Source organism: Sprattus sprattus, assembly GCF_963457725.1.
Source record: "Sprattus sprattus genome assembly, chromosome: 11".
NCBI classification, from domain to species: Eukaryota; Metazoa; Chordata; class Actinopteri; order Clupeiformes; family Clupeidae; genus Sprattus; species Sprattus sprattus.
This window is the reverse complement of record NC_137909.1, coordinates 6487131-6512403: the sequence shown is the minus strand read 5'-3', so window position 1 is coordinate 6512403 and position 25273 is coordinate 6487131. Positions and strand designations below refer to the sequence as shown.

Genomic DNA, 25273 nt, shown 5'->3' with positions numbered 1-25273 from the left:
TCTGAATAAACACTCTTTACAGACTTATGCCTCGCTGGAGGGACCACTGAAAGAGACAGCATTTACTGGTTTCTCTGCATCTGTATTTATGTGTCTTTACAAACAAATTCACCTCAATGCCCACAAGGAATTTCAAAAGCCAACTGATGAGGGGTATTGAATAGGGTCTGTATCCCGACAGATCACTCTATATTTTAGCACAGTGGGCTGTGGGAGGTATAGACATGGTGTTTAGAGTGCAGGAAAGCAGTTTACGGAGTATGTTGATTGTAAGAGATGCATTGAAACATTTGATGTATAGGCACTCAATATGCCTTGTTATTGGGTATGTTTCCTTTGAAGGTGCAGGGATATAGGTTTTCATAGCATGAGGAGTGACTGGGTCCACATTCATAGGTAAAAAAACATGGTTAGAAATAAGCTGCAGACATCCAGGACTTAGTCCAGTCCAGTTAATTTATAGTAAAATACATTAAATAAACTATACCGTGTTTGAAAATTGGAAGGTCCCCCGTGTAATTTTCTTGTCACAAACTATTAAACTACATTTAACATGTTTTATAACTGGGTTGCTACAAGCAACAAATCTGGCATCACACAATACTCATGCAAGATAGCCAAGACCATATAAACACATAATTGCACTTAGTACATGACTTAAGAGTACATTATGGAAATATGACTGCATAGGATGCTCCTTAAACTCAGTATGGAAGAAGTTTGATAACACACCTTTAAATGTTGGGGAAATCCCCTGCACAACCACATCATGAACAAGAAGAAAACCAATGAAAAGTGCTTGGATAGTTGCCATGTCAGAAACCTTGGAAAGGTCAGAAAGTATTCATCACCAACTGTATGCTCACACATAACCTTGAAAAACATTGCCCTTATGATTTGTGAAATGTGAAAGATGCACAGAAGTTTGTAGGACATTAAATGTTTGTTAACTCATATTAACTCAAAAATAAGTGTGAGTCTGTCTGATTCTAGCCTATAGCTCATTAGGCAAGATGTTGAAATTAGAAATAATAGTGCTTGATCCTCCTCATTGATTTCTATGTGGTTTGCTGCTCGCTATGTTGCTGAAGCTAAGAAGCACACTCCTAACCTAATACATGAACACATTTCAAATGACCAATTGAATTACATTGGGTTTGGTGAGAGGCACATAGAGGTTTGTAGGCAATACACTGGCTCACACAGACACAAGATACATGAACTTAATGTTGAATATGTTCCTGTGCCCCTTTACAATCTTCGGCCCTAAGCATATTGATTCAGTCATGGGGGACACATGTTACTCAAGCTCTTCTATAGTCAAAAACTGTCCTTAATTGCCTTTTCAGTTGAAACTTGAATATGCTTTTCTAGAACTTGTTAGTACCCCCTCTTCTAGCAAAGAAACTCTGGCCACCATGTGCTTCCTTTATTTGTTTGTTAATGCCATGTGCTACCTTGATTATCCTGAGCTCTGCTCCCACCTGCAGTTTACCACACCTGCTCTGTTGATTACCCTGTTTGTTAACCTGATTGGTTTCTCCTGCCTCTTGATTGTGTCGTCTTTTCCCCCCCAAAGAGTTATGTCTAAAAGATATGCGACACTAGTAGAGGTATATTGCTATACTGTGGCAATAGCAAATGAATGTTATGGAGTACAGGATTATTACTGACGTCACGTGATAGGATTACAAAAGTAGATTCCAAAGTATTATGGCAAATCCATATGCCAATGTGCGGTTGGATATGATTTCTTGCATAAATTCATAGAAATCACATGTGTTCAGGGAAACCACATCTGTCTAGCAACATTGTGAAACCTAACCGAGTAAACAGGCCACTGCAGACCATGACATCTCTCTTACGCCAAATAATGTTGTGCTCTGTCCAGCAGTTGTGAAATGATGCCCTGCTACTCTTTAGCAGCTTTCCAGTTTCTTCTCTCTGCCACGGCAGAAAATTAAATTGGAAGAAACTTTTTGTACAGTTCCACTGTATATCAGCTACACACAGATACCGACAGTCTCTATCAGATAAGACTTTGTCACAATGGATACAGTGCTTGTATTTGTCTCTTGGAAAATAAGTGCCTGCACCAAGCCAGGCTTAAGTGCACACTTCAAACAGAAGTGCAGCTGTCAGTTATATTCAATGCAAGCCAGTCTAATACCTTAATAGCTGACATTCTCTGTCCTCTCCCTCTTGGAAGATATGAACTCATGTGGAATGTCAGATAATGAACAGAATAGAAAATCAGCTAGGCCAAGCCATCCAAGCACACTGTCAACACATCATGCAAGCATTCAATGAGGCATGCACTGAATGACCAAGTTCATACAGGAAACGGAGTGACGCCCCTAATTAGTGACAACGCAACCTATCCAATCACTTTGCTCCCATACGCCCGCGCTAGTTTAAATCCTCCGGTCTCCAGGTCAGATTCACCCAGCTCTCGAGCAATGACGCCGCTTATTTGCTTGTCTTTCGTAAGTGTACTAGTTGTCGTCTTACCTATGTCGGTGATCCGGGAGACCAATGATTCCGCCTCCGCCGGGGAGTCAGAAGACAACGAAATGTCGCCACTTTTGATTGCAGGCTCATCGCCTAACCCGGAAGATTTCCCGGCACGGGCTCGCCGCAGCCAGCGGCTTGCGCTCAAACAACCAACGATCGCCGACTGGCCCGTGCCTAAGATCCTGGAGGACCTCTTCCATCGTGGGATTTCCCCCCCACCAGCGATGTCCCATGAGGAGCTGTTCCGTTTTTTCATGTCCTCCTCTGATCCTGTTTCCCCCTCCTCTCCACATCAACCAACGCCGAGGAAAGCCAAGGCGAAAAGAAAGCACTCTACCCCAGCAGCGAAGCCTGGACCCGCGAAGAGACGCAGAGCGGAAGAACCGGAGGACCTCGTCCTTCAAGCCATACTGGACATGAAGGAATCCCTCGTCTCTCTTAACAGCCGCATCTCCACCCTGGAAAGCACTTCAGTCCCCGTGGCCGCTGCTTCAAGCGTTCTAGAGCCGTTTCCGGGAACCAGCGGGCCTTCTGTTGACATCCAGCCTCGCAGGACCTATGGTCACCGCCAGCTCTCCTGTTCCATCTGTGGTTCCTTCGATCACCAGGCTAATCTTTGCGAAAGATCCGTTCAGTCCAACTCGTCGTTCCCTGGGTTTAAGCCCAGCGCTCCCTTCCTCAACCAAGGAAGAGCTATCCCAAGCCGACCACCGGTGTGTATTAATTTCAACGAATCGGTCTGTCCTTATTTGAAATGCAAATTTCTACACTGTTGTAGTAGTTGTGGTGATAGTCATCCCAGAGCTGTTTGTCCCCGCAGGAAGAAAGCAGTCCATCAAACAACAAACGAACATGATTAAACATCCTTCAACCCCAATCAACGTGCCTGAGCTGTCCAATCATCTCGCCTTACACCCCAACAGATATTTTGTCAACTTTCTTATTACTTTCTTAAGTCTGTTTCCTACTACCTCGTATGTGTGCAAGAATTAACAGTCGGCCATGAGAGAGCCTGACATTGTGGATGGCCTTATCAAGAAAGAAGTCGACAAGGGGTATTTGATCGGTCCATTTCGCAAGTCACCTTTCAAGATTTTCCGCTGTAGGTAAAATGGGTACCATTCTCATTTGGGAGTACCAGATTAGGTAGGTATCTTACCCAGTGAGCAGGCGCCGGGTGAATGTGGGTGCAATTGTGTATGAATTGTGATATTGACTTCACAAGGGCCACCAAGACACACTGGTGCTGTCCTTGCAACAGCAACAATATGTTGGTAATCTCACCCGATTGGACAGGGATCAACCATTCAACACAAAGGCAGATCAATTAAGTTGATAATCCACAAATCAGTCTCATTAAATATATCAGTCTCATAAAATATATTATACTATCAATTTGGAACTCTGATTAATAATTAAATTAATAACTACAAACAAAGTTACCTTATTAATAGTATGGTTGAAGGTCATTGGAGTTCTGAATAGAAGAGGTTGACAACGTCCATTCTTGTGTAACATTAAATAAACCAGCGTATATAAATCAAAGTATTTATTAACACAATGATAAGAGAATAACACACAATTTGTAATCTAGCTAAATGTACCTAACTAATTAATTGAAGAAGTATATGTATGTGTAAGGGAGAGGGAGTGTGTGTGTGAGCGAGCTTGTAAACTAGGTGTTGCGCTTTTAGGAGCGCGCCTGAAAGTATGTGCGTGTGTCCCTTTGTCCTGACTACCGTAGTTCCGCGTGCATGTGTATGCACGTTCGTGAACATACAAGTGTGGTATGTAAGGGACGAGCCTATGTAGCGGGAAGTTCGATTATGAGCTTAGCGTGTGTGGCTATATGAAGGCCAATGTATTTGTAATCGTATGTGATTTAAGATGCCATGTTAGAATAAAGAGATGGTTAGTAATGCATGCAAGACTCGTGTGTCTGATAAGCTATCCTAACGATTTCCCTTGGATGGTGTGGCGAAGCCAACTACCAACTAACAATGAAAGTATATAACAGTTATGTTCGGTACACAAAACAGATACAATACATGAACAATGGCATATGTAAACAGTCCTATGCTTAGCCAGGTTGTGAATAGCTAGATAGCTAACTGCCCAGTCGATGTTACCAGTCCTTTGGAAAAGTGTTGGCGCATCCGATGTTCCTGAGGCAGAGAAGAAGTCCGTAGGTGGAGAAAGTTGTCCTTACTGTGATGTCGTCGGTATTACACTGCAGTTTAGATCGGAGGATTTGATCGCTCGGAATGTTGCAGTTTCCGCGAGGTCTCTGTTGTGCTTTGTTTCTCCCGTTGCAGAGTTAACTGGCAGGTCTTATTGTTAGCTGCTTTGCTTAACTTACGTTGTCTCAGTTAGCGGGCAGTGTTTGGCTAACGAGAGATTGTCTTTGTTGAAAACAAAAGAGTAGGCCTTCACCAGGTGACGGTGGAAGGACGAAGACGCTCCTTGGCCGACGCCAGGAGATAGAGAGATGTGAGCTGGCCAACGCCAGAGTAGAGAGAGCATAAAGAGAAAGAATGTATCATTTCAACGCAGTTTATAGTGAGAAAGTGCGTCACGTTTTTTAACACCTTGTTTTCAGCCAATACTTTCTCTTGCAGATAAGACTTTGGGTGATAAGGGAATTGTGGGTAATGAAGTCTTTTGTAGGACTACCGACACCGCATTAATCCAATTGGAGTCGCCACACGCAAATATTCGGGCAAGAAAAGGTTTATTATCGATCTATCCGCACCCCACAATAATGAAAATGTTCCAAGTATAAACAGTCTGATTCCCCCGGAGAGGTTTTCTCTATGTTATGCTTCAGTAGATAACGCCATTCAGTTTATCAAAACCGCAGGCAAAGGAGCATGGCTGGGGAAAGCAGACATTACAGACGCATTTAAAACTATGCCTCTCCACCCCTCCCAATGGCATCTTTTCGGGGTTAGATGGAGATCCAAATTATATTTCGCTGTACGTTTAACCTTCGGATGTCGTAGCAGCCCGAAAAATTTTGATTCATTGTCGGAGGCTTTATGTTGGATACTTCTTAACAATTGTCGGCTTCCTTTTGTTCTTCATTTATTGGACGATTTTTTTAGTGGTGGATTTTCCTAACTCCCCTCCAGCTAGGTCTATTTCTACCTTAAAAAGAGTTTTCGCTCTTCTTGGTGTACCGCTCTCTGCAGAAAAGACTTCAGGCCCCTGCACTTCGCTAGAATTCCTAGGGATTCTGTTGGATAGAGTTTCTATGCAGGCTTCCCTTCCCGAGGATAAATTACTTCATATAAGGGGAATGATTCAGTCTTTTCAGTCCTCCGTTTCCCTATCGAAAAGAGACCTGTTGTCCCTCTTAGGCCATCTCAATTACGCTATGCGTATTATCCCACAAGGTCGTTCTTTTATCTCAAGATTACTAGAACTGGCGAAATCCGTTCCAAATTTATTTGATGATGTGGTCTTGGATGAAGGGTGCCGATCAGATCTCCAGTTTTGGTGTAAACTTTTAAACTATTGGAATGGGATATCTTTTTTTCTATAATGATGTTGTTGAATCCTCGCATGAGCTTTCCTTTTCCACGGATGCTGCTCCGTCTGTCGGCTTCGGGGGCATTCTAGGTAATCAGTGGTTCGCTGATTTCGTTAAGTCTTCAGCGCTTTTCGAAATTTACCCTGTAGCTGTGGCTTGCATTTTGTGGGGCGATGGGTGGCGTTCTAAAAGGATTTCAGTCCTTTGCGATAATATTGCAGCCGTCCATATAATTAATAAAGGCCGTTCATCTATTCCTTTCATTAATAGACTAATCAGGCGTCTAAGTTGGACATGCATAATTAAGAATTTTATCATTAAGGCTACCTACATTACCGGCCTCGCCAACGATAAAGCTGATGCATTATCTCGCTTTGAATTTCAGAGATTCCGCAGATTATGTCCAGACGCGGATGTGTCCAGCCTGGAATGCCCTCCAGTCAAGGATATGATCCTAGACTAAATACTTTGTCGACCTATCCCTCTTCAGCTGCGCACTATATGAGGTTGGGGATGGCCAAATCAACACTGAATTCTTATGACATTGCTTGGTCTCACTTCACCTCCTTCTGTGCTGCTTTTTTCACGCCTGTTTTGCCAGTAAACATTCCGATTATAAGCTCCTTCATTGTGCACTGTTTTAATTCCAGAAAGTTATGTCCCTCTACTATTAAATCTACACTAGCAGGTATTCAATTTCACCTTCGCTGCAAGGATCCTTCTGTTATTAGTTATTAAGTCATCCTTCCATCCGTCTCCTGATGAATGGCCTCCAGAAGGAAAGTCCAGCAGGCAAAGATAAACGCCTTCCTCTCACCTTGTGTCTCCTTCACAAATTAGTGCACAGGTTGCGGCTGGGTGTTTTCGATTCCTACACAGACACCCTGCTTGAATCAGTATATTTAACTGCTTTTTATGGGTTTCTAAGGGCTGGTGAATTCACGACAAAAACTTGTTTTTTCAATCCCACTTCGGACCTTACCATGTCCGATCTCTTACTAGATCACAAGCACTTCACTCTAATTTTAAAACACTCAAAAACTGATACATTTTGCAAGGGTGTGCCTATCATTATTTCTGCCTCTAACAATGATTTCTGTCCCTTATCTTCCATATCTCGCTATCTCGCCTCCCGCCGTTCTGCTGCCCCCGATGAGCCCCTGTTCCTCACACCGGACGGCAAGCCCATGACCAGAGCCTGGTTCTCCGAAAAGCTGAAGTCCATTTGCCAGCTTTGCGGCTTGGATCCTAAAGCATACACGCCTCATTCCTTCAGGATCGGAGCTGCCACAACTGCTGCGCCTAAAGTACCGGCTGCCACCCTCATCTTCAGCTTATGAAAGATATGTCAGACCTAACGCCAAAGACATTGTCAATGGCCAAAAGCTTATGAGTAATTGCTCAGGTGGTGCTGGGACCCCTTAACCTGTTGTCTGTGCTTCACTCTGTTGCTCTTCTTGGGGGGCGTCACTCCAGCTTGCTGGTCATTGAATCAGGTAGCCTATTCTTTATTTTCGCATTCACTGGTAGATCTCACCATTAGCTAACCTCGGTCTTCGATCTGAGGTACACACATTGTCACTAGTTATCGACACTGGTATTTTAGTTCACTTAGCTTGCCCATGCTTTCACCAAGGCTGGGTTTCATTTATAGGTCACTGAAACTGAAACATTTTGCAGCAGCGCAGCACACATGTCTGGCGTCCATCTGCTCTGTTGGTGATTTTCGTTAATTCCTGCTTGTCTTATTTATTGTGGCAGCAATTTACAGTGTAAATTGTATTTTATGCAGCAGTTGCAGTTTTGCAGCTTTATCTTGCAGCAGCAGCTTGAGCAGATCTAGGGCGCCATGACCAAACATACTACCTTGTACTTACATTAATAAAATCTTATTTACTAATTCTGAGAGTTTCCTGTCTGAAATACATTTATAGTAATTTGGTTAAGAAAATGAGAAATGACAGTGGATGTGCTCACGCTTTAGGTTTTTGATCCACATTTGACTACACTGGGAAAACTGCAAGCCTAATTCAAACATTTACTAATTATTCTGATCTAATCTAATACACAGTGGCCATGAATGAACTAGGAAGTTCAACATTTCAACTATGCTATTCTATTAATTACACATTAATTATGCATGCCAAACAGGATGATTACCAGCCTTATCCTGATGGAAGCCCACTTTATGGTTCATTTACTTTTAGTTTTTCTTAAAACCAGCTCTTCAACAAAGCAACAACTATCATCATCCTCTTCATCATCATCAACTGAGCTCTTCTGTTCTTAATACTATTTATACGATTACTACTACTAGGCTACTGATAATAATAATACTTAATAATAATACTTAATAACAACCATTGTAATAATAATCATGATAATAATATAGTTGTTTTTGTAAAAATATTAATTGTGTCTTCTATTGGTCTATAAGGTAGATAGATAGTCAACAAATGAATTGTAAACAATGTATAGGCTACGTAACTGTAAGGTCTGTGCTCTGTCCCTGTCTTGTTTCCCTATGTATACCTTGTGTTCTCACGTGTGTCTTCATTTGTGTTTGTTTACCCTTGTCTCCTCGTGTCTGTCTCCTCACGCCCTCCCCTTGTTATGCTGCTTGTGCTGTTTATTAGTTTGTCTCCCTTGTGTCATGTGATCTTTGTTGTCTAGTCTTTGTGCTTCCTTGTTCACACCATGTGCTTTTCACCATGTGCTTCCCTGTGTTTGTTTGTGTTTGCCATGTGCCCTCGTTGCTGTCATTGTCTCCCCCGCCTTGATTGTCTTCACCTGTCCCCTGTTATCTGTTGTGTGTGTATATATACTCCATTGCTACGCTCCGTTATCCTTACCTCCATGAGTATACTTATACGCAGTACACAGTACACACTTACTAGGTACGCAGATTCTCAGCAGGTGAGTGTTGTTCCAAATCTAATACTCCGTGGTGCACTTACCAGAAATTACAGAGTATACCTCCCTAAGAGTTGTCATCAAGCTGTGCGTTAGCAAGCACGTTGTTAGCAAGCGAGCATTCATCATCAGCTACCGACAGTGACATAACGTATACATCCCTAATGAATTCAGACAATTCTTTGTTAATCAATCACGGCATAATTGCCCCCGCTCATCAAGCGAAAAGTGTCCCAATTTAGTGCCTCTTCGTCGGTCTAACTACAGTCCCGGGTGGGGGGATAGCCAGCTGCTTAGCATAACTGCCATTCAGAACCAATGGTAATGCTACCAAGCTAGGCTAGGTAGGTATGCTAACTGTCGGTATACATCATTAAAAACCACCAAAATACTCATGTCACTGGCTTTAATTTGAGAATGGCATGTTAGTAGTACATTTAATATCAGTACAGTTGTTTAATTACTGCTGATATTGACATTTACGGTCTGTAGCCTTGTGGTCTACCGACTCTGCTATCGTAGCCACCGTAGCCATTATGTCCGCCATTGATTTCTAAATAAAACGAAAAGCTCTGCCTGGCTCCGTCTCTTCCGATACGTAGACAAGATGGCGGCCGTTGAGAATGGAAAGTGTACCCTGGTTCCACACTCAGCGTTTTGTCCGTTATGAGTACACATACGGGTCCTTTGGGTATACTTCTTTTCGCCGCGATCGAAATCGGAACACCCTACATACTCAAACTAAGGATGGTAGGTACGGAGGGTATGGATATCAGAACAGAGCCCTTGTTCTTGTCTCTCGTTGCTGGTTTGTCATAAATGTTGCGTATTTGTTTCCCACAGTGGCGGTCCGTGCATTTCACGACTAGGCCTTCAGCGATGTCCTACACGATGTTAAACTGAGTGAATCCACCTCCTAATACCATCATTATGACGCCATGGCTCTCGAACCAGTATATTTTATACAGAAAGGCAGTATAAGTGAGCATTGCATCACCTTAACATAGTCGAGTACAACAGACTTTATTAATATTTCCGGAGCATTTCAAATCAATACACCCGTATTAACAATACATTAAGAGTAGTAAACTCTAAGTTATATGGTCGCTTGGATATTACTGTCACAACTTAAAAATAAAAGGCGATTTTCAGGGATTAGTCTACAAAGTTTTATAAAGTCCACCAAAAGTAGCCTATGTGACTCAATGTGAGGTTTAACAAGTAACATCGCATTGTCCCACCTGCAAAGCAGTTTCATTAAACTTCCCATCCTCACGATATCCAGTTTTTCTTGAAAGTTCCGTCTTGAAAATGGCGTTGTAATTGTATCAAAAACTGGAATTATCAAGTTTGTGTAAACTAATTTATTTGAGTTGGTTAATGTAATTATATTTAGTCTTACCAATTGAAACAACTAGAAGAATAAGCATTGAAACCGATGTACGTCGTTTTAGCCAGCTAAACTGAGCACTGAAGCACTGCACCGGTCTGCCTCAGTATCCAATCAAAGGACGTTTACGTGTCACGTTCAACGCGAGGAAAGAACTCTTCCGGGCCTTCTAGAAGGCCCATTGTCGCCAACTCGAAATCTGATTGGTTGTCACAACTGTCTGTTTCAGTTCATTCAACTTAAATGAACTGAAACAGCAAGTTGTGATAGCCAATCAGATGTACACGGGCCTTCAATGTGAATTCTGAAGGCCTCAGGGAAGATTTCTGTTCTCTGGGAAGATTTCAAGGAGCGTGGCAACACATGATAGCGGAAATATGATTGGATGAAAGCTCTAACATAAATGAACAACGCTGGAAGCATGAAATGAAGATAATGGACTATGGGGAATCATTTAATACATATTTATGAAAAGAAAATATTAAAATTAAATTTGTTTTATTACATTTATTTTCTGATGATGTTTAGGCCAGCAGAGAAGGCCTTGAAGGCCCTGACGGACCGCCACTGGTTTCCCAGTGTTCTCAGTGTTTTTTTCGAGTGTTCCTCCGTGTTCACAGTTATTGAAGTTTCTCGTGTTGCCAACCTGGATTGTATTTGACCTCTCTCTTGCCTTTGCCCTTTTGGCTTTGTTTGCCTTCTTCCTGGACTGTCTAACCGTGTACCGAACCCTGGACAGTAAAACGTTTATTCTTCATTCTACCCCTTGTGTCTGAGTCGTGTGTTTGAGTTCAACACCCCACCTCAAATTCGTAACAGTAACAAGCTTCCTTAGCGGATCTGCTCAACATTACATCTCCTCAAAAAAGTGTAATTCCGAAATTACCGTTCACTGTGCTCTTGGGATGGTGGTGTCCAGAGAAGAAAAGACCACACAGATTGTTAAAAGATTTAAACTTAAGAGACCCGACTTATTCAATATCAGCCTGCGTCAGTTCTAGCCTTAGCGTGCACCCGTTTGAGGGCTTGTCCTTGGAACAGTTTACCAGAAATCTCTATTTAAGCGCCACCCTCAGGCATTCCAAACACAAGGCAGTGCCCTGTTTTCCATGAAAGAGACTTCTGCAAATCCGCCAACCTACTGGCGCTTGTTATGAGAAATGACAGTCTTGTAAATCTGCCAGCAAGCTCTTTGTTGAGAAAGAATTCGTTAAAACCCTCACACCCCACTGCCGGAGCATAATGCCTTTTCATGGAAAACCACATTTGGGGGAACATTTTGTTGTTTTTGGACATCAGTGGTGCAATACCAGCAGTGCACAGCCACATTCTTTTCCTCAGCCTTTTTTTGTGTTATGTTTTTCTCTGCAAGGGGCCAATGGGTCATAACCACTGACATAAAGTCATTTGGTCTCATTCTCGACAGCAGTTTCCGGCAGAGATAGGACTGCTATTTCGCGTTCTGAAAGTCTTCTAAAGTTCAGAAGAAATCCCAGATGATAAAACTATGGAGAATGGCAAATGTTTTCCTAAATCCACCGAAGTGGAGTTTAGAAGAAAGTCCTTCTTAAAGTCTTCTCAACTGCTGTCGAGAATGAGGCCCATTGAATCTACTGAATGTATTAAATGTAAAAATTATGTTAAAGTGATAATGTCGCTTTAAATGCAAAACAGGCGCATTTACCAGAAGTGCCCATTTTCCATTCTCCTCTGCTGTCTTAAGTATAGATGATACAAAATCTGTGAGAGTGAGGTCAGCTACTGTGTGAATATGTGTGCTTCACACATCCACACGTGTTTCAGAGTGGATAACTTTGGCCTCTGCCTTTTGCTAAGAACAAAGCAAATCAAGAGGATGATCTCGTCGTATGTCGGGGAAAATGCAGAATTTGAGAGACAGTATTTGTGTGGAGAGCTGGAGGTGGAGCTGACTCCTCAGGTAATATACACATCCACAATCACTTACACACTCACTCACCCACCCACACACACCGGTCCACGCACATACACACTCATTTACCCACACACACCACACACACACACACTCACTCACCCACACACTCTCACCCACAAACACCACGCACATACACACTCACTCACCCACAAACACCACACACACACACACTCACTCACTCACCCACACACCACGCACATACACACTCACCCACACACACCACGCACATACACACTCACCCACACACACCACGCACATACACACTCACTCACACACACACACCACGCACAGATCATTTTGACTGTTATGCCTACTATGTGATCAAGTCAAGACCTTTGTCGAAACTCTTTGATACATTGTTGAACATCAGTTGATGAATTGATTCTTGTTATGCTTTGAAGGTAGTCTGCAGACACATTAGGAATGTTTGCTAACTTGTTAATACGCAGAGTGAAATCAGCTAGCAATATGTGGAGTGTATTTCCCATAAAGGCTTTTCCATGACATTAGCAACTGGAATAACAGGAATACTCAGGAAGTCGCAACTCTTAGTGTGACATATAGCAATTTTCACTCATAAAAATGTCAATTTCTACTTGTGATAAACATTAAGGCTAACTGCAATAGCAGTACACAGTTGTAAGATACAGTATAATACAATAATCAAAAAAAAATTGTGATAGGCCAGTCATTTAAAGCTTATATTCCACACAAAAATAGGAATTGCAGAAATGTGACCTCAGTGTTAGGGTTTAAACAAATAATTTCACAATCACTAGTGGGACAGAAGTACATTGCCGTTCACAACTGCCTGTAGTGAACACATTGAAACTGTTTTGTGAAAAGGCCAAATAGTCAGACAACTAAAGCCTTAAAGGCACCCAGTGCAACTTTATATAAACATTCAATGAAAAATAAACATTCAATTTCTAGTCTTTTTTCCACGTAGTAAGTTTCAATAACTCCATACCATTACATATCGACATTCAAGGAGCAAAGATGAGACGTCGTTGTGTGGTGAGAACTGATAGAAAATCGAAACAACCGGTGGGGAGAGGCCATTTTTCCATTGACTGGAATCCTGCTTTATTTATTGTAGGTTACAAAAAATAAAGAAAATGGCGGCGATTGTTGTTGTTATCGATTTTCTATCAGTTCTCACCACACAACGACGTCTAATCTTTGCTCATTGAATGTCGATATGTAATGGTATGGAGTTATTGAAACTTACTACGTGTAAAAAAGACTAGAAATTGAATGTTTATTTTTAAGCCTCGAAAGTTGCACTGGGTGCCTTTAAGGCCGGAGCCACAATGGCTAAGAGATAGAAAATATTGGGGTCAATTTTGGACTTTGGACTGCTGAGCCATTTTTACACTGTATGGTGATTACACAGTTGGCAGTCCTGGCCATCACCATGGAGGTAAGAATTTTCTCTCTCTTTGCTGTTTATTCGTGAGTATAGAAACGTTGATGTATAGAAACAAACACTTTTCATCAGTGAGTTTGAAAAAACATTGATGTATAGAAACAAACGCTATTCATCAGTGAGTATAGAAGCGTTGATGTATAGAAACAAACACTATTCAGCAGTGAATATAGAAACATTGATGTATAGAAACAAACACTATTCATCAGTGAATATAGAAACATTGATATAGAAACAAACATTATGGTTGTGAGCAAATTAGTTTAAAGAGAACGTCTGAGAAAGATAAGAAACAGGGATGACCCATTAAATGCCTGTTTTTGTTCATGTCAGTTGGTCTACAACATCAGAAAAACATTCATAACATGAAAAGATGTCATGCTGTATTATTTTGCAGCATCATAAAAAGAGTATGAGGTTTCTGCAATATTATGTTGAACCACATAATAAATGACTGCAACATCACTTCGTAGTTGAACTATATTTCTTATCTCCAAGGTATACCTGTCCAGGATTTATATTTTGCTGGTGATTCTTGTCTTAGTGTTGTCACGCATGCAGTAAGTATTCTTCTGAGTCCTTATTACTGTAACCTCCTCATAAATTCACATACATTTTGTACTTCCAGTCCCTAAAATCATTGAAATTACAATTAAGCAATAGATACATAACATTATCACAATACAAACACAAGTGGTCTTTCCCGGCATCTGATACTCAAACTCTGTGTCATTAACCTGCTCAAATCAAGGCAGAACACCAATCCTCTGTTTGTTTTCAGTTGTGTCCAATGGGTGAATTGCAGATGGGGGCCTTATGGAGACTGGTCGGAGTGTAATGGGTGCACCAAAACACAGGTTCCTCATCAGATCATTTCCTCTTAAGCTAAGAATAGGTGTTCAGTAATGCAGGGTAGTTGCATTATTTGAAATGACAGTATGAATTTATGTATGGCTGCTAGAGTCACAGACACTGAAAAGTGCTGAAAAGCTATTGTAAACTGTAGGGCATGTTTAAAGGGTTAACGGAGAATGTCTCATTGTTTTTCAGGAGCAGACTCGTTCCGTTGAGGCCTTTGCTCAGTTTGGGGGAGTCCCGTGCTCAGGAGAGGCCAGTAGGACCCAAGACTGTGTTCCCACTAAAAAGTGTCCCCTGGAATCAGGCTGTGGAGACAGGTTCCGCTGCAACTCAGGTACAAGACTACTAGCTTCATGCATGTGTGTTTTAGATTTTATTTTCAGCGTTTGGTGTAAGTATCTCTCTCTCTCTCTTTCTCTCCCTCTGTATACGTGAGTTACAGGTAAGTGTATAAATCCTTCTCTGGTGTGTAATGGCGACCAGGACTGTGAGGAAGATGGCCTGGATGAACACGGTTGTGATGAAGCCACCAGTAATACTGTGTGTGACGGACAGAAAACCCCTCCTCACTTGGAACAAACTGGCCTGGGGTGAGCACACTATTCTCTCTCTCACTCTCTCTCTCTCTCTCTCTTTCAGTGTACATATTAACATTTTGTAGTATTAATGAACAATTTTAAAACAGACAAGAACTAGACTGCCGAACTGTTCAGTAGGTTTTGGCACAGAATGAGTCATGGTTGTCAGTGTGTTTGTGTGTTTTATGTGTTTTGTGAGTGTAAATTGGTTTGTGTTTCATTTTTATGTATTAAAGAAATTATTTGTGATAGTTATTGATGATTTGGAGATTGTTTTGGTATATTTTTCTTTTGCAATGCAGTTTGTTAAAACAGGTCACATACAGTTGTTAAGAAAAGTTGAATTGACCCAAACACATGTCTACTGTGTGTTTATGTGTGCATACGAATGTCTACTGTGTATGTGTGTATCTGTTGCATCTGTTGCAGTTTTGACCATGTCAGCCAGAGATACCTGCAATTACATCACCTCATGTTTGCTTTTTCATTTTTAACTAGGTGGCGCTATACATAAAATGAGTGGTTATGGGATGGGTTGACATGACCCCTTAAGACAAACATACAAAAAACATGTGGCCCTCCTAAGCCCTACAGTTCTTGGGATATTCGAAGAAAACTGTGTCAGGCCACCTACAGGCCAGTTGGTGTACAGTCACATAAAAAAAAAAAATGTATGGCCCCCCATGGACGGAATTGCACGAAACTTGGCATGCATTCAGAGGGTCTCATAATGATCCACCACTTTCAATTTCGTGCACTTTCGACAATATATACTTACTTACTTAGGCCTTTAAGTTCCCAGAGGAACATAGGCCATCGACAAAGCCCCTCCATCCTCTCCTGTCTTGGGCCCTCCGCTCCAGTTGTTGCCAGGACAGCCCTTCTTTCTTCATTTCCTGTTCTGTGGTTCTTCTCCAGGTGGTTCTCGGTCTGCCTCTCTTCCTCTTGCCCTGTGGGTTCCAGGTTAGGGTTTGCTTCGTGATTGACTTCTGTCTTCTGAGTGTATGACCTATCCACTTCCATTTCCTCCTCCGGATTTGGGTTTCTATTGTTTCTTGTTTGGTGAGTTCCCACAGGTTGGCGTTTGAGATGGTGTTGGGCCAGTAGATTCCCAGGAGGCGTCTGAGGCACCGGTTTGTGAAAGTTTGCAGCTTATTGAGTATGGTAGTGGTGGTCTTCCAGGTTTCAGAGCCATATAGTAGGGTGGACTTCACGTTTGAGTTGAAGATTTGTAGTTTGGTCTTGAGTGACAGGTTTTTCATCTTCCAGATATTGTTGAGCATGTTGAATGTTGTCCTTGCCTTTCCAATTCTGGCTTGGACGTCCTCCTCCCTACCACCATCCACAGAAATGATAGTCCCAAGGCATGTGAAGCTTGCTACTTCCTCTAGTTGGTTTTGGTTCATGGTTATGGGAATGTTGTTGTTGCTGTTAATTCTCATTACTTTGGTTTTTGATGAGTTAGTTTTGAGCCAGAGCAGAGCAGTGGTATCCTCTAGCTTGCCGGATTTTTCCTGCATCTGTTGATGTGTGTGAGCCAGTAGTGCCAGGTCATCAGCAAAATCCAGATCTTCTAGCTGCTCTGTCAGGCTCCACTGTATTTCAGTTCGGCTTTTGCAAGTTACTTGTATCATGATCCAATCTATGCAGAGGAGGAAGAGAAATGGAGAGAGCAAGCACCCTTGCCGCACACCGGTCAGGACCTCAAAAGGTTCAGATATGCATCCTTCATGGACGACTTGGCATCGCATCCCTTGGTAGGTGCTCCTAATGATGATGGTTATTTTTGCTGGGATCCCGTAGTGGGCCATCAGTTTCCACAGCATCTCCCTATCCACACTGTCGAAGGCTTTTTCAAAATATATGAAATTTACATAGACAGAAGTGTTCCATTCGATGGACTGCTCAATGATAATCCTGAGGGTGGCGGTTTGGTCTCCACAGGATCTGTTTTCCCTGAAGCTAGCCTGGTTTTCCCTCAGTTTCTCATCCAACCCCTTCTGAAGCCTCTCCAGCAGGATACGGTTGAGCACCTTCCCTGGAGTTGAAAGGAGCATAATTCCACGGTAGTTCTTGCAGTCCCTGAGGTCTCCTTTCTTTGGGATTTTCACAATGTGTCCATCTTTCCAGTCTGATGGGACACATTCTTCCTCCCAGATGGTAGGAGGTGGAGCATGTTGGTAGAGGTTTCGATGTCAGCTTTCAAGGCATCTGCTGGAATACCGTCGGGTCCCTCTGCTTTCCCTCCTCTCAATGCCTTAATGGCTTTTTTGATTTCTGACTTGGCGGGGGGATTGCAGTTTATCTTCAACAGGTTTGGTGATGGTGGGATTTCTGCTGTCAGATGTGGGGCCTGCCTATTGAGCAGTGCTCTAAAGTGTTCAGTCCATCTCTTCACTTGGTCTTCCTTGGTTGTGAGGAGTACACCCTGTGCATTTTCAATGTGTGCCTGTGTGTGTCTGAATCTGCCTGTGAGCTTTTTAGTGGTTCGACAATACAGTCGTGGCCAAAAGTTTTGAGAATGACACAAATATGCATTTTCACAAAGTTTGCTGCTTCAGTGTCTTTAGATATTTTTGTCAGATGTTAATATGGAAGGCTGAAGTATAATTAAAAATTAATGTCACTGGCTTTTATTGGCAATTACATGAAGTTAATGCAAAAAGTCAATATGTGCAGTTTTGACCCTTCTTTTTCAAGACCTCTGCAATCCGCCCTGGCATGCTGTCAATTAACTTCTGGGCCGCATCCTGACTGATGGCGGCCCATTCTTGCATAATCAATGCTTGGAGTTTGTCAGAAATATTTTTTTTTGTTTGTCCACCCGCCTCTTGAGGATTGACCACAAGTTCTCAATGGGATTAATGCTGCATTCGAGAAAGCTGGGATGTCGCATTCATCCCACTTGGAGTGTACTAGGTGCGACCTCAAAGCGTTCGAGGCGAACGAAGTTGAACGTAAACAACAAACATGGCCGACCGTGCCAAGCTCTTATTCGCGTTGTCTTTAAATAGAAATTTTGACGTGAAACAATGCTGTCTTCTTGCATATGCGAACCAAGCAGAGGAGGGGAAAAGACGGATGAGGTATTGAGACACTGTAGACTGTCTCTTTTATTTATAATCTTGCTAAAATATAGCCATCAAAAGCCATCTAAAATATCCATGAAGTTAACAGATCTACACCCTGTCTACTACTAGGCTGATTGTCTGACATTACACAAATTGTTAATTTAATGTTAATTTAATGTAACATCAGTGCTTAAATAAACATCTAAATGCCAATAAATGTCCAATAAATGTCCATGGCACACATCTCCACGGGCGCCGCCATTGTTATGTGACGTCAGGTTGCTCCGACTCGTGAAGTCGGGGTAGATCATTTTGCCCCCACCTCACGACTAGAATCTTCCACTTCAAGTGGCGTTCGAGTGCACTTTTCCTAGTTGGAGGTCTGAAATCTCCGATCTCCTAGCTTTCTCGAATGCAGCATAAGGTCTGGGGAGTTTCCTGGCCAATGGACCCAAAATATCAATGTTTTGTTCCCCGAGCCACTTAGTTATCACTTTTGCCTTATGGCAAGGTGCTCCATCATGCTGGGAAATGCATTGTTCATTACCAAACTGTTCCTGGATGGTTGGGAGAAGTGGCTCTCGGAGGATGTTTTGGTCCAGCAAGCACCAGGACCGTCTCCTAAACATGATTCAGCTGCGGGATCGGGTCACCTCCAGCACAGAGCTTGCTCAGGAATGGCAGCAGGCAGGTGTGAGTGCATCTGCGCGCCCAGTGAGGCTAAGACTTTTGGAGGATGGCCTGGTGTCAAGAAGGGCAGCAAAGAAGCCATTCTCTCCAGGAAAAACATCAGGGACAGACTCATATTCTTCAAAAGGTACAGGGATTGAACTGCTAAGGACTGGGGTAAAGTCATTTTCACTGATGAATCCCCTTTCCGATTGTTTGGGGCATCTGCAAATAAGCTTATCCGGAGAAGACAAGGTGAGAGCTACCATCAGTCCTGTGTCAAGCCAACAGTAAAGCATCCTTAGACCCTTCATGTGTGGGGTTGCTCCTCAGCCAAGGGAGTGGGCTCGCTCATAATTTTGCCTAAGAACACAGCCATGAATAAAGAATGGTACCAAAACATCCTCCGAGAGCCACTTCAATTCAAGGGTGTTGTAGTAGACATATTGACTGTCCCTGTCGGTCTCCTTCTCCTTCCATTTTTAATGATTAATGGCCATAGAAGGAGAAAGAAACAAACTTTTCATACCCAATCCCATACCCATACCCAATCATGCAGTTTTGTGTGTGGAGAATGTGTCAAGCATGTTTCCAATATATGAGACCAGTTCATCAAAGTAACTTTCTTTCATCAATGCCTGCTGCGTTGTTATTGCAGTTGACAAAGCCAACTGTTTTTTTTTTCAAAAGCAACAACAATGCAATTTGTGCACCTACAGGTTTGATGTATTGTCGCAGAGGCTGAGGGCTCCAGTCATTAACACTAAGAGTTTTGGTGGTCAGTGCAGGAAAGTCTTCAGTGGCGACCACAAGTCCTTTTACAGACTCCCTCAAAGTATCCTCAGGTACACCTTTCAGGTAAAAATGCCACAGCAGTCTGCAATAACATACTAATCCCTATCACTTGACGTGCATTCAAAATAGAAGTTGGTTGATACTTTTGCTGAGGGATGTTTAGAAATCAAATGCAAAAGGGCATTTTTGTCCAGTGTTTACCATGTAGTATGCGTGTATCCGAGGTATTTAGACGACATTTAGTGTAGCTGCAGCTTCACTTGTGTCTTGAAATCGGCTATAATCCTGTTTTTATGTAGGTGGGGAGTGAGAATGATTTCAAAGACGAGTTGTACAACAGTGCCTGGTCCTACATAAAGCACGTCGAGAAGAGGATGAGGGTTAATGATGGCTATGATCACTTCACTTCTCATTACGAAATGAAGAGAGACAAGGTGATGCATGAAGATCCTCATGTCCTTTGTGAGCTTGAGAACTTGAAGAAATGATCTTCTCTTGAATCAGAATCAGTTTTTTGTCATATTCCATTAGGGCTACGACTGTGTCTTACCCTAAAACAATACATTGAAAATTGAAGTTACTGAAGAAATAGATAGCCCTCTCTTGCATATCTTATCTCATAGTACCAGTGCCATACAATATCTTTTTAAGTTTAAGTTTTTGTTAAAAGTTATTTCTTATAAAACTAGCAATGACTTGGTACCATCACCAGTATTTGTCATGTAACAATACTGTTGTCATAGCATGTTGTGAGAGCTGTCTTGACAATAATTCATTCCTAGTGGTACCACAATATTTTAATGTAATTTACCTGCCATAAGAAGTGAGGGTGAGCTATGGTATCCTCCATATGTTGATCCTGCTGATACAGTACCGTAGAGTTTATGTGGGATGGTTATATCGTGACAAAGTGTAACCCATGTCTCTTGGTCCACCCCATAGTCCTACCGTCTGCTGATCATTAAGAACGAGGTGGAGGTGGCTCAGTTCCAGAACAGCGCTCCCAAGTACCTCCCTCTATCAGAGGAGTTCAGGAAGGCTCTCTCCAGTCTGCCCGTCTCGTACGAGGCCTCGGCCTACCGCAGTCTGCTCCAGAGGTTTGGAACTCACTACATGTCCGAGGGATCGCTGGGAGGCCAGTTTGAGTTCCTGCTGGAGTTGGACTATGAGTCCGTAAAAGAGGACAGTGAGTTTTTGTGGATATGTCGCCTGAATACCTTGTGGTTGAATTTTGGCTGATTTTGGCAACGATGAGAAGAGGCCTGACAGTGCACCTGTCAAGAATAGAGAAGTAGAAAATGCTCATTTGAAGATGATAACAAAATTATAATTTCAAAAGTGTTATATTTTTCCCAAATGTTTACTATAAAATATTTTGGATATTAAGAACCATGAAAATAACACTAACTGCAGAGAAATGTGTTATACAACAATGTCGGCTTTTCTTTTTCTTATAGGTATGACAATAACAGATTACAATTATTGCACAAAAACTGTGATTTGGATTCTTTTCATTAAAATCACCAAAACGCATTGTGAAAAGTTTTATGATCGTCAGATCTGGAATCGAGGTAAGATACAGTACATCTTGCATGTGAACAATATATGCAAAATTGTATTATAGCGACAGAAAAGTGAAAGATACAAAAAGCAAAGCAAAACACAATTTTATTTTTGCTTCAAGCTGTATGTGTTTGATAAATTCTTATTTTAACTCAACACAGTTGGAGGTCATTCAAAGAATCCATTTCAAACCAACACCGTTGGAGGTCATTTAGGGTATGCTGAAGGTCTGAAACAGCTGAATGTGAAAGACCCTAGTGACAATCAGGACAAGTTCAAGAAATGGGCTGGCTCAGTGTCATCCTTCCCTGTGGTTATCAAACAAAAGGTGCTGCAACATTGGCAGTATATGATTACAGTAGCAGTAAACACCACGCCTCAGAAATGTACACGTGTACGATGACAAAGGTGTTGTACATGGATGAGGTGTACAATATTTTTGCTTTCCAATACATACTTAGTCCATTTATCATTAATAGCAATTATAGGAATATTTAATTTAGGGAAGTAGATTAACTTGAGTGTGATATCGACTCTATGCACCCTATTGTAAACAAAATACTTATTTCACACAGTATATCATGTGGATGTGAAATATTTTGTTTCAGCTATACATATTGATTGTTTGTCTTTCTCTGCTGATTGCAGCTGAGGCCTCTGTATGAGCTGGTGAAGGAGGTGCCGTGTGCAGGACTGAAGAAACTCTTCCTGAAGAGGGCGCTAGAGGAGTACCTGGAGGAGCAGCACCCCTGCCACTGCCGCCCCTGCAGCAACAACGGGCAGCCGGTGGTCACGGGCTCACAGTGCTCCTGCTTCTGCAAGCCTGGCACTTACGGCCTGGCCTGTGAGACAGGCTCTGTCATAGGAGAGCAGCCAGGTATTGTCTGCTAAGTGATGCACTGATAGAAATGCTACTTGTTGGAAAATACACAGCTTAGACAGAATAGAATATATTGCAGTCTAAAGAAGTAACTGTTAACAGCACTTCAACAAGGTGTAATGGACACTGAAACCGGGGGAACACAAGTTCCAGGAAGTTGACCCACTTTTTTTGTCTTTTTTTTTGTCACAGGTGTCATTGATGGAAGCTGGTCTTGTTGGTCCAGCTGGACAGCTTGTTCTGGAGGTCAAAGGTCAAGGAGACGTACATGTAATAATCCCTCACCAAGCCATGGAGGCAAACACTGCATAGGGCAACCTTCTGATGAACAGCCCTGTGAAGATCCTGATATGGAATATCTTCTGTGAGATATCTACACATAAGCAATCCATCAATCACATCAATGCAATGAAATAAACTCAAAAATGTGATGCTCAGCAAAATACAGAAAAAAAGCTCATCCCCAGTGTCAAGTATTGAGGTGGATCATTGAGGTTTTGAGATCATTTTGAATGATTCTACCAAATTTCAAAGTCAGATATGAATTATTAAATAGGATATTTATTTTATGATAAGCATTTTATGATAAGCTTTTTTTAGCAGTACTACGATTAAATATTTCTTCAGACTGTTTCACATGATACCATATCTTTAGGATTGAGGGTTTACATAACCTTACAGTCTGACAAAACACAGTTTGCATTATGCATGATCTACCCATGAAGCATATTCCGAGTGGGGCTTTTAGATAACCTTTGGCCATTCTTAATCTGCACACTTTAAAGTCTGTAAACCACTTGAGGCTTTTCATTCATCTGTGAATAACAGGTTAATCTGCCTTCTCTGCAGTAGTGTGTTTCTTTTCTAACCCCTGTGTGTCTGGGACAGGATGATGGAGCCCCACTGCTTTGACTCCTCTCTAGCACCTGTGAAGTCATGCAAAGCTCCACCTATTCTGAGAGATGGCTTTGAACTGGTGAGCTTCACAGTCTTATGATCTCACTGTCGTAGACATTGTGTCAATCTATTTGACAAATACATCACCCTATACTAAGTGTTTCATACTCATTCTTTCAGAACCCTAAAGATGTGTATGCAGTGGGCAGTAAGGTGGAGTACTCCTGCTTTGATGGATACTACCTCCAAGGGCAGAAGATTGTGGAGTGCACAGACACCCTCGCCTGGAGCAGAGGACAGATGGAGTGCAAAAGTAAGACATGAAAGTGCAGCATTAATTAAGGGATGCAGCCTACTTCCTTTAAATATTTTGGCTGAACTGTTACGTTTTTAAGCATTGGTAGAATAGTGTTGGTTGCGCTGGTTTTCATAGCAGCTGGGTTTCAGTAACACCACCTGGTGATAACAAAATAAAACGTTAGCCTCTTAGCCAAACAATGCACGTATATCATTAAATGTTATCAAATATTCCCACATCTCTAACCTTGTCGTCAAATATTCCCACATCTCTAACCTTGTCAATCAGAGTCAGCATGTGATGCCCCTCCTCTTCAGCAAGCTGTGATTGGCTCCCTTGCGAAGTCCACCTATCAGATTGGCGACCGAGTGTCCCTGAGCTGTCCTCCTGGGATGCAGAGAGTGGGGGCGCCTGAAGTGGCCTGCAGCTCCAGTCTCTTGTGGTCTCCTCCTGCAGAGAGTGTGGAGTGCCAGTCAGGTAAAAACACCCCCACAACCCCCCACCCCCGCTCAGGATGGGTGTACTGATGCAGTCCATGCAATTATGACAATTTGTGATTATGGTTTATGATTCAATGATAGAGGTGAATTTCACTCATATTGTTCTGGGTATGGCGTTTTGTATAAATGATGCTGTGTTTTGGTATGATAGTCTCAGCCGCCACAGTTCCTCCAGCCCTGCGGTGTAAACCTTGGGAGACCAGAGGAAAGGAGCAGTGTGTATGCAAGCTGCCTTCACAGTGCGAGTGAGTCTCTCATCTAGCATAGCGGATACAGCAGCGTGAAATACTTTCATGTTAAGTATGTCAGATTTGGTACACACCATGAAGCATCTGTGCAAATCTATTGAAGGTGTTAGAGATGTCATTGAGTCACCTCCATTTGTAAATCATTGGTACAAATCTCTTTCAGTACTGACAGGTTATTTGTGGCCCACCACTCATTGTGTTGTTTTTTCTATATTGCAAGAGAAAAACACCCACTTGTAGTAGTGCAATATTAGAAACATGGTTTTTCATGACATTTATTCTTCCTGCTTGTTCAGGGCTTCTTTTCCAGTGTGTGCCTCCCTGCTGAAGGGCAGAGTGAGCCAGGTGGGCGTGTGCCAGCTGGGTGCCCTGCAGTGTCTGGGCAGGAGTTACACTCTCCTCAATGACAGCTCCTGTGACTGGCCCACACAGAACTTCACCTCCTGTCAAGACTGCCAGCCATGGGAGAAGTGCGAGGGTAAGTTGAGAACTTCATGCTGCCATTTTAAGTGTTTTTACTTTCTGTCTTTCTTTCTTTCTTCCTTTCCTTCTTTTTTGGTATGGAGTCTTAACTGTGTTGTTTTCAGGTCTGGGCTGTGTGTGCAGAGAACCCCAGGAGTGTCCAGAGGCCGATGGGCTTCTCTGTGTGGCTCTCGGGGTGACCGGCATGCGCGTCTCCATGTCAGAGTGTGAGGTGGGTGTATTGAGGTGCCACAGTCAGCCCTTCATAGTGAGTGACATCGGAGCCTGTCCCTCATGAAAGATCTGCTCAAGGTTCCTCCACTCTGGCCCATCATGCAGTCCTCATTTGAAACTTAACATTATTACTAAAATAACAGAATTAGGTTTAAGGTTGCTGTCAATCGTATGATTATGATGCTCCTTTACAGAATTCATAATCACTATTGTTGTATATAGTAATCAACAATAAAATAACATTGTTGCACAACAATGGTTTGAAGTGTCTGGTTATTTGAATATGAACTTTTGTACTTGACACAATTGGCAACAAATTCCTGTCTGTATTGTTTAATGGTCTAGTCTAGTGCCACACCATCTGCATATGGTGGTATCAGAACCCAGCAAGCAAGCCTCCACAGGGCCCCCTTAGGGCTGGCACAAGGGCCCTTTGAGGGCTGCCCATGCCGGGCCCCTGAGCTTTTGCTCATTGGCAAAGTGCCGGC

At 42.4% G+C, this 25273-nt stretch overlaps 1 protein-coding gene across 1 annotated transcript; it reads left to right on the top strand.

Moving 5' to 3' along the window:
- Window positions 1–2513: 2513 nt before the first annotated feature.
- Window positions 2514–24849, top strand: LOC308372886 (complement component C7-like; the record flags this gene model as incomplete). Its single annotated transcript, XM_080848234.1, has 16 exons — window positions 2514–3227; window positions 14488–14589; window positions 14783–14924; window positions 15033–15180; window positions 19628–19766; window positions 20003–20137; window positions 20646–20889; window positions 21428–21594; window positions 21915–22143; window positions 22339–22510; window positions 23035–23122; window positions 23224–23356; window positions 23630–23818; window positions 23993–24086; window positions 24386–24567; window positions 24677–24849. 16 exons carry the CDS (start codon window positions 2514–2516, stop codon window positions 24847–24849), a joined length of 3051 nt encoding a protein of 1016 aa, XP_080704360.1.
- Window positions 24850–25273: the final 424 nt, after the last annotated feature.